Genomic DNA, 11,123 nt, shown 5'->3' on the forward strand with positions numbered 1-11,123 from the left:
AGATGGATCTCAATCTTTTGTTGCTTTAATTAAGGTACTAAGGGTTTTTGGAAAAAAACTATCAAAGGGATATACTTAATTTAGTAAAGGTGTTTAGAAGATTTTGATGTATTTCATAACACTTGAAGTGTTACTATGTTGAACGTCTTCAAAATTTGGAATAAGTTTCTGCAGTGAATACTACTGAAGTATAACAAGTTTTTGGATACTTCTGTTAATAGGGTAACGAGTCAAAGCAAGCGATCACAAAAGTTACTTTTTTTTTGAAAGAAGGGCTAGTGCAGCTGCCCTCAAGCCTTGATTAATGAAACTGTTGAATACAAGGGGGGGACATTGAGCCTAACCCCTGATTACAATAAGCAACTAGAGTATGTCCCGAAATAATATCAGGAATCTCTACACAATACTTGTATTCGAACAAGTACCAACTAGCAAAGAACGCACTACTGGCTGCTCCATTTGCTTTGAAATAGCAGTGACATAACGGAAAGATAACTCGATATTTAACACGATTACAACGTAGCATAATTGCCAGCTTTAGCACAGCTTTCCTACTATGTTGCCGCCAGATGATAAATCTGACGACACTTAGTTTCATCTTGCCACTAGGCGGTAGCGACCATTTGACAACGCCAATAACTCGCTGCCAACCTAGAGCAACTACGGCACATTGAGTGCATACACTGGCACAAGGCCCTAGTAGTCCTACACAACAAGTGTAGACACTTATTTCCCGCCAAAGACGCGACCAAAATAAAAAACTGCAGTAAATAAAAGTAAAATCAGAAAAAACATAGCCAGCCCAAGCCAGGCCCAAGGGGGCCCAAGCCCAAGCCACAATCTGCGGAAAAAAGAGCCCACAAACTACTAGCCAGGTTGGGCCCAACTTCACCACAGCCACTGTCGCCGGAACCCACACAGCGCCGCCCCTCTGCCTTCGCCAGAACACCGTCGACGACCCTGTATCTCTGACGCACCTAGGGAACCTGTGATCACAGCCTAGCAGCAACGCCATCTCCGTCGCATCATGGAGAAACCACCTTCGTCGCCCAACCGGATCGAGATCTGAAGATCCGATCCAGATCGGGTAGCTCCGATTAGCCCCCGCCCACGCCACGTCAGACGCCGCACCACCTGGCTGCCACCAGATCGCTGACTTGATCGGTCGATTAGGCCATTGCAAAGCGAACCCATGCCGGCCAACAGTCGTGGCCTTCTTCTCCCTCATCTCACAAGCAACCACCATAATCACCCCAATCGGAATGACAACGTTGATTGAGGGATCCGGCCACACATCAAACTCACTCGGCGGTGACTATGGCCTGTCCGACGACGGCGTAAGGGCACGCCGCCGGACAGGGGAAAACTCTAATTATTCTCTCTCAGGCGCGTGCAAGCGCGTTCTCCTTAGCAATTTGTTTCTTAGAATTAGCAACTTTTGACCCACAAAAGTTACTTTTTAAAATCAAAGAGGAGGAGTAAATGGTTGAAAACAGACCCAAGAGTCCGAATATCTATATTCAAGACATAGGAAGCCTCACTTTGCCGGCCTGAAATGTAAGAAGTTTTATCGGAAATATTAAAAGAGTTTTTCTTTAAATTGAATTTCTAAATATAATAATGTTTTATCTAATATGAATACAATAATGTTTACCTAGTCAGTAACTATCTGACTAAGAAATTTATTTGGATCAAATTATGCTCAACTACTTTTCGTTGTAAATTCGATGGTGGAAATAAATATTTTAGGGTGGTGCTATTCACACACCCATTTTCTCTATTTTTTTATTACTTTAATTCAATTTATTGTTACAAATTATCATAACTACCCTCCTTTAAAATTTTGATTATTATCCTTTCAAAAAAAAAAAAAAAAATTTGATTATTATTTATTTATTTTTTCTATTTGGCAAGTCAATCATGAATCAATTATCATCTAAATTGCAAAGTTTGTCCTCATACGAGTAGGAGTTTTACTTTGTTGTTTGGGGTTCCAATATTGCACCTAACTTATTAAAGTTTCTCGTCTCTTATAGATTGGCAATAAGCCATTTTCAAACGTAGTCCGCAAATTTAGAAAATTTCTAGGTACAACAAAAAAAAAAAAAAAAAAATTGGACAATGGTATGAAACTCTTAACATAATGTATTTTAGATAACTGTATTGAAAGAACACTCACCCATAAATAAAAGTTCAACATTAGGCTGAAAAAAACACTAGACTTTGGTACATTATTTTTGGTATGTAACAAGTTGATCCTATGCAATAATATCTCACATGTTGCAGAATAGCATCAAAAGAAAATACAATAGCACTTCAGTCAAAAGATTGTTGTTATGTAATGGCACTACGAATATGCAATAAAACATAAACAGAAAGAGCAGAATGTTAGTCAATGCAGAGTTTTATAATGGATATCAGTAGTCACATAAACTTTATCGATTACTTCCTTATCACTCAGAACTTAACTTCTTCGTGCAAAATTGTCACGCCCCGAATTTTTGAATAACCAATTCAAATCCGAAACATGAATAATTACAATTACAAATAACGTCCTGAATTTTTTTTTTCTCACAATCAACCACACTTCTCACCTCTCAATAATACAATAAACAAAATCCTCAAGTTATTTATTACAGCACACTCTCACCAATCAAATTGTAAGGCTCAATGAGTTTAACTCACCTCACTATTACAATTTCTGTAAATCTATGACAAATACTCTAACCCGCACGATCACCGCTCTGATTCTCCTGACCTGCAGGATTACCCGCTACACAATTTGAATAATGTACCGGGATTGCAACAACACCAAACCCGGTAAGCTTTTGACAGCTCGTATGAGTAAACGAAAATGAATTGTTGATTTACTAAAATACATTTCTTTTAACTCAAGTATAGAAATGTAGAAACATCACAATCACAACGACCACCACAAAACCACTTCACTTTCTCACTCTCATATAGATATATATACTCTTATAAGTCACTCCCCGTTACCCTCATAAGATCACTCTCATATAGATATATATACACTTATGAGTCACTCCCCGTTACCCTCATAAGATCACTCGACATTTGGCAGACAGACTAGAGCTCTAACTGAAAAGTAACCACTCGTCCGGCCAAAGACGTGATTACCTATTTCCTGCCTTGGTCACCCCGTGACCTATTGATCTCCATAGATCACAACAATTTATTGTTCCTCAACAATAAAACTCAAACCTCTCACAATATATTGTTTCTCAACAATAAACTCAATACCTCTCACAATATATTGTTTCTCAACAATAAATTCAATACCTCTCACAATATATTGTTTCTCAACAATAAACTCAATATCTCTCACAATATATTGTTTCTCAACAATAAACTCAATACCTCTCACAATATATTGTTTCTCAACAATAAACTCAATATCTCTCACAATATATTGTTTCTCAACAATAACTCAACGCAATTCTAACAATACATATTATTTCACGTAAATAATATATATACAGACATTCACACAGGAATGCCTATTAATACCAACTATAGTTCATATGATTGCAATAAAATAAAGAAATTAAATATATTGGGTTCGTAATATGAACCATGTGAGGTTTACTCACCTCTAATTCCCGCTGCGTCTTCTTAACAGCTCAACAACAATTTCACAAATTGTCCGCCAAATCGATCCGTCAATCACCTAATTCAACACGATCTTAACTTAGCAATTTATTCAAAAACCACACATATACGACAATCCAACGGTCGGATTCTAATTAAATGATGATCCAACGGTCAGATCCTCACGGATCGCCATTAAAGTCATCCTCCAAAATTATCACGAAGATCCAACGGTCGGATCTTTCTGAATCGTCCTTCCAAATCACCTTTTCTCAATTAAACGAATATCCAACAGTCGGATCTTCGCCCGTGACCACACAAAGTCATCGGGACAGTCATACGATCAACATATCAAATCTACAATTCCATTAGACGGTCTGATCTTCACAGATCACAAATCGAACGATTCGAAATCGATCGAAACGTAAAAATTCATAACTTAATCATACGATATCCAAAAATTGCGTATAATATAACAAAATGATCGTATTGAGATATAGAATTTGAAAATGTACAGAAACCATATTTTTGATCCCCGGAGGTGGCCGGAAAGGGCCGCCGGAGTTAGTGATAGAGCCGCCGCCGACCACCACCAATGGTGTCGGGGCCGGGCTGTTCTGCTTCGTCTCATCAAGCCTAATAACTTTCATAACTAGCATGTAAGCTGAAAATGACGGGAAGGGATTGAAATTACCTAGAACCAGTCGAGGTGGCCGGAAAATACCCAGAAACCGGCGAGCTCCTAGTTCGACTTAAAAACTTCAACCACACGCCTTGATCTCTTCTGGAAACTTGTTCAGAAACTCAAGGCGAACTCATCAAGCCAAGAATCATAAAGAATGGTGGTCTGTAACTCGAGATATCCGGATGAAAATGTGATTTTCGATCTAAACCGAGGCGAGCTCCGACAAACGTGAAATCGTTCTACCCAGGTCTGGTCCTTCTTGGTCCTTGTTCAGAAACTTGAGGCGAGTCCAATGAGCCAAAAATCAAGAGAATTGGTGGCCTGTAGCTCAAAATATCGAGATCGAACCAAAACAAGCTCAAAACGGAACTGCGTCCTCCGCCGCCGCTGCCGGTCGTGTTGCATTGCAAGGCTGCCAATGGAAGCTGCGCAAGGACGAGGCAAAACTATAGGAAGTGGTCTGGTCTTGATTGGTGGCCGGTGGAGGGAGAGATGAGTTGATGAAGGTTGCTCTGTTTCTTGGATGGTTTTGTTTCGGTCGAGAGAGAGAGAGAGAGCCTTTGCTCTGTTCTGGTGTCGGTCGAGCTAGAAAGGAAAAGAGAGTGGGATTTTTGTTTGTGATTGCTTACCTCCTTCCACCCATTCACATATAAAAAAAAGAAGCAAAGCAGAAGCACAGCTTCACTGTTGCTCAACACGCCTCACAATTTTTTTTTAAAAAAGAAATCACCACTACTATAATGCCAAAACCACAAAATTAAATAATTATAGTAAGTGGAAATTGAGGTTATTACAAAAATCTAAAGATCATGGTCAAAATAAGAAGGAATCACAAAGAGTTTTGAAGTCCTCGTCTGCAGGAAAATAAGGGTTTAGAACTTAGCAATGATTGACCTGCAAAATAGAAAAAAAAGAAGAAGAAAAAATAATTAGAATTGCAAGGGAGGGTAGTTAGGGTAATTTGTAAAAATAAATTAAATTAAAGTAATAGAAAAATAGAGGGATTGTGTGAATAGAAAAAATGGGTGTGTGAATAGCACGGACTCGGCTTCTCTGCTATAACAAGCAGTGCTAGGATCTGCTTGGACTTCACTACCAAGCTGACACGTCATCTAAAATCAATCCAAGGGCCAGAAGTGAAGTCTCCAAAACACAAACCACATACCACACACAGCATATCACTCTCTCTCCCTCTCTCCCTCCACGCCTTCTGCAACTTCGTCTCCGATACCGACCTGATCCGAACGAAAACCAGTAGATCCCAGCGAAGCCGCCACCCGATCCTGCGAGCCCAACTCGAACCAATCACGGGGCCGTCTGCGATCCGTCCGAGCATAGGATGACTCCGATCTTGCTTGCCTGCATGCTCTCCAACCACCATTGAAAGTCCTCACTGAGAATGAAAGGTCGTATCTTTAATGCTCAAAATAGCTTTAATTTTTGTGATGCTCTGTACCGCTGGGTGCAGTTGACCATTTACTTCTTAGGGAGAGATTGATTTCGAGTGTTAGATTCCCTTCAATCATAATTGCTGTTCACCCAGAAAAAAGAATTCCAGCATAGATTTTGTCATTTGGATTTTGGAGGAGTACTTTGTGGTTGTGGTGATTTGTCATTTATGGCTCGCGGTTTCGATTTGATTTGCTTGATGTTTATGTGGAGCTTGTGGAGTGTTGCTTGTAATGGTGCAACAAACATACTGAAACCTGGTGAAAGTCTAGATTCTAGATGTTTCATGTATTGGATCTTTAAGCTGAGACTTTAATTTTCTGTTGTTCTTAACTTTTCAATGCTATTATATTCTGGTCGGAGACGGAATTGATCGGAGACGAAGTTGCAGAAGGCGTGGAGGGAGGGAGGGAGGGAAGGAGAGAGAGTGATATGCTGTGTGTGGTATATGGTTTGTGTTTTGGAGACTTTCACTTCTGGCCCTTGGATTGATTTTAGATGATGTGTCAGCTTGGCAGTGAAGTCCAAGCAGATCCTAGCACTGCTTGTTATAGCAGAGAAGCCGAGTCCGAATAGCACCACCCATATTTTAAAGTTGAGTTATTTTGTTTCTTTCTCTTATGTGCACATTTATAGTACTGTAGTACGGCTTGGCGCATGAACATGAATACATGATGATGTTATGTTGTGCAAGAACGAGTCAATGTTTTTCATTACGATAATGGGGTCTTGGAAGTAAAAATTTTATTTTTTTAAACTTTCCAACTTTTCTAGCACAATTTTATTTCACCGACATATTTTTGGTTGGCAAAAGCCCCTTTTTTTTTTTTTTTTTTTTTTTTTTTTTTTTTAATCTTTAAGAACATTGTCAATGAATGTTTGTTGGAATCAGTGTTTTTTATTTTTTTATCGATGAAATTTCGTTGAAAAAGTATATATATATATATTTTTTAGAAATCATTACAGATGAAATTTGTTCATAAATTTATTTATTTATTTTGGAGACCATTGAGTTTTTTATTTTATTTTAATAATCATTGCTGATGAAATTTCGTCGACAAGTTTTTTTTTTTTCTAATTTTTGAGACCATTGCTGATGAATTTTCGTTGACATAAGTGTCTTGAAATGTTTCATGTAGTTTAGATTCCTCACTACAACATGAAATAATGGGCTGCTCCGATGTAACCCATATAAAAGTCATAAAAACACTAATTGACAAAACATAATCCATCAATAAAGACAGAATAGAAATTGTTAAAATTAAAACCATAAACTACATATACCCCCTTGATAGGATTTCAAAACACAAAAAACTCCACAACATTTGGTTTTGAACATTTAAGGACAAAAGTTTACACTTAAGGACAATATGCTCTCCACTTGCCACATGTCATGAGTTAATTTACTTTTTTACCCTTAACTACTTATTTTGACTTGAATCCCTTTATAAGGATTAAATCTTACAAATAAGGACAATCTGCTCTCCACTTGCCACATGTCATGAGTTAATTTACTTTTTTACCCTTAACTACTCATTTTAACTTCTAATCCCTTTATATTACTTTTTTTTCTTTTTCTGATAATAATCCATTTATGTTACTCTTTTTTTTTTTTCTGAGAATAATCTGTTTATATTACTTTTTTTTTTTTTTGAGAATAATCTGTTTATATTACTTTTTTTTCCTGAGAATAATCCATTTATGTTACTTCTCAAAAGCAAAAAAAAAAAAAAAACAAATCTTTCTTCTACAAATTGCTAAGAGAAAGAATCTCAGACCTCATTCTCCTACTACTCTCATCTCATCGCCTAATCCTACTATTGCACTCATCCAATCCTGCTACTGCACTTGCTGCACTCATACTCGTCAAGTTCTGCTACTGCACTCATCATCGCCTAATCCTGCTACTGTACTCGTCCAATCCTACTCGTCCAGTTCTACTACTCGTGTTCTGCTACTGCACTCGTCATCGCCTAATCCTGCTACTGCACCCGTCCAATCTGCTACTGCACTCGCTGCACTCATACTCATCTAGTTCTGCTACTGCACTTCTACTCGTGTTCTGCTACTGCACTTGTACTCTTGTCCTGCTATTGCACTCGTCACTGCTTAATCCTGCTATTGCACTCGTCCAATCTCGTTACTGCACTCGCTGAACTCATACTCGTCCAGTTCTGCTAATGCACTTGTACTCTTGTCCTGCTACTGCACTCGTCATCGCTTAATCCTGCTACTGCACTCGCTGCACTCATACTCATCCAGTAACAGGAGCATTAGCAGTAGCAGTAGAAGGAGTAATTAGACCAAAACCTTCAAATAAACTTCACAAATACAAGAAACTGCACACAGTAGCACATAACAATAATAAACTGCACAAATAAACTTCAATTTAACACAGTAGCACATAACAATAATAAACTGCACAAATAAACATCAAATAAACTGCAGAAAGAAACTTCAAATAAATTGCACACTGTAGCACATAACAACAATAAACTGCACACAGTAGCATATAACAATAATAAACTGCACAAAGAAACTTCAATTGAACACAGTAGCACATAACAATAATAAACTGCAGAAAGAAACTTCAAATAAATTGCACAAAGAAACTTCAATTTAACACAGTAGCACATAACAATAATAAACTGCACAAATAAACATCAAATAAACTGCACATAGTAGCACATAACAATAATAAACTGCAGAAAGAAACTTCAATTGAACACAATAGCACATAACAATAATAAACTGCACAAATAAACTTCATATAAACTGCACACAGTAGCACATAACAATAATAAACTGCACAAATAAACATCAAATAAACTGCACACAGTAGCACATAACAATAATAAACTGCAGAAAGAAACTTCAAATAAACTGAACGCAGTAGCACATAACAATAATATGTACTTCACACATAGCAAGATAAGAACATTGATATAACAAAACCAGAAGCCAGAACAACAATTTTAAATGGGATAAGTTCCAAAACTGCAATAGAAGATGTCGAGATAATCAATATACATGGAAACATGGTTAAGCATTCCCATCACATCACCAAATATCTGCGGGTTTCCAGCACCTAGTGCATGTATCAGTTAAGGCAATCTCTTTCGCTTTATTATGATAAATTGAACATCACTTTCAGTAACCCAAAGCATTCTATAAGTAACTATTGCAATCAAAACCTGTATCCATAGATAACTAATACAGAAAATCCATAAATTAAACAAAATATATGCTTCATGCATCAATATAAGAATTAAACAAATAAGGAACACAATTCATCAGAACCAGCATTGACCCAACTGAAATAAAGGCACAAATTTTCGGATACCTTTTCTGGAAACGGCGTCGTACTGTTCTCTTCTTCTTGCCCAGCAACCTTGTTAGCACTCAAGCCACCACTATCGTCAGCCATCACAGCTTTGTTCTCTTCTTCTTCTTCCTCCCTTTCACCCTCCGAATCGGAGTCTTCCTTCTCCGAAATCACATTCACGCGGTCCTTCTCCTTCTCCTTCTCCGGCTCCGGCAGCACCTCCTCCTCCTTCAGCTTTTTCACAGCCAACCTCGTCCTCGGCCTCACCACAACGACTCGATCATTATATTTACAGCTGCGAAGCTTTGAGTCATGGACATGGCTGCTATTTCAAGCTGAGTGCTGCTACGTACTACGGAGATTTTGCAAAGCGTTTTGGATATGTCGCTGGGGTTTTTAGGTTTTCTGATTTGCGTTTTGCATTTGGGGATTTCAGATTTTGGTTGGTGAGGATTATGGTAGTGGCATGAGCGTAAATTATAATAAAAACTGAGCATTTTAGTCATTTTCTATCAAAATTTGAAGCCAGGCCTGCTTCATTTGGTTTTGGGCTTGGGCTTGTGTCCTTATTTGTATAAAACAAATTGAATGTGAGTTTTCTGTGTTTATATCTTTGGTCATGTGCTACTATGTAATTTTCTAAAATTAAAATGACCACTTTAATTTGTAATTGAAAATTGGAAATTGGTCCATCTGTATATTTAGACAAACAAAATGCTTTTAACTAGGTACTTTGGAGACGTAATCCTTGATAATATCCTTCGGAGAAACAAAGCTCGGAATATGGTCCGCCACGAAATGGAAGCCCCCTGATGGCATCCCATCAATTTCAACCCTCACAAGGGTCCTGGTTTCAGGAGTATAGAGGCACAAATTATTGTCTGCTAACAACAAAACTTTCCCCTCTGTAAATTTCAGCACTTCAACATCTCGTATATTGGACCCATATCCGCCATTAGGATCAACTTTACCACGTCCAATTTCAAGCTCTTTGGTCCAAGACTTCTTGACGCCGTACTCTTTCATTACCCAAAACGTGCGGCCATCACTTACAGAAAGTGAACCTCCTAGGACTCGCATTTGAGGTATAGAATGGGGATGGAAATGACAAGGGGGCATTGGTAAATCCTTGAAACGCTCGCTTTCAACATCAAATGCACGTATGAAGAGAGAGCCATAACCTTTTTTACAGTGGCAAACCCAGTGAAGAAATCCATTATGAAAGACCCCTTCTCGTGCTGCACGCATGACATTTGATACTTTGCCAATTCTTCTCCAAATCCCAGAGCCAACAGTCAAAACCATCACCTCCAATTTACGACATTGTTTTCTTTTGTGAAAGCGATGTTCATTAATTTCATTGGTTGTAAACACAACCACCTTATAGACATCACTTATGGGACTAAACCCAAACCCAAAGTGAGCTGGACGACCTATTTCTTTATTGACTGGAAGAGGTACAGACTCACCGGTAATGGGATTGGATATGTTAAAAATGAAAGCATCAATTTTACAATTATGTCGGAATAAGCAGAGGAAGCCATTGCAGGATCCCATAACACCTGTAAAACTTGAATGGAGCCTGTTGTATAAGGCATTGGGATCTGAAAGCTTCAAGACCACGTTGTTTGGGCTCGAGACGCTTTCCAAGTTGGCCAAGATGTGCTTATTCGGGGGTATATGATAACGTTTGGTGTTTCGGCTCCGGCATGGAGTCCGACTATAGACTTTGAGAAACAAGCACGCCGCAGTTCGTGCAAATAGGGATTTTGAGAACTCGTGGTCTGAGAGAGAACGGCGCCAAGACTTGCACACATACTTGCATTGGATGACCGTGTTTATTGGGATTCTAGAGAAGATCTCCAGGATTATGTGGTCTGGCAATTGTAGAATCATGCAGGGTTTCTCATCATCTCTTTCGTCTTCTACTTCTTCATCTCTCTCAGTGTCGGTTGTTTTAATTTTCTGCTTCTTCATCGCTCTCATTGTCATGGATGAAGGCATGAAGCGTTTTTCGAATAGATAGACCTCGTGAGATAGAAAAAGAGTCAT

General features: G+C 38.5%; 1 protein-coding gene across 1 annotated transcript; it reads right to left on the minus strand.

Annotated features, from left to right (window-relative positions):
• Positions 1-8,850: 8,850 nt before the first annotated feature.
• Positions 8,851-11,123, minus strand: LOC133722935 (F-box protein At3g07870-like). Its single transcript, XM_062149782.1, has 3 exons — positions 9,804-11,123; positions 9,090-9,374; positions 8,851-8,940 (listed from the first exon to the last, which is right to left on the minus strand). Exons 1-3 carry the CDS (start codon positions 11,121-11,123, stop codon positions 8,851-8,853), a joined length of 1,695 nt encoding a protein of 564 aa, XP_062005766.1.

This window comes from Rosa rugosa, chromosome 7 (genome assembly GCF_958449725.1).
Source record: "Rosa rugosa chromosome 7, drRosRugo1.1, whole genome shotgun sequence".
In the NCBI taxonomy this organism is placed as follows: Eukaryota; Viridiplantae; Streptophyta; class Magnoliopsida; order Rosales; family Rosaceae; genus Rosa; species Rosa rugosa.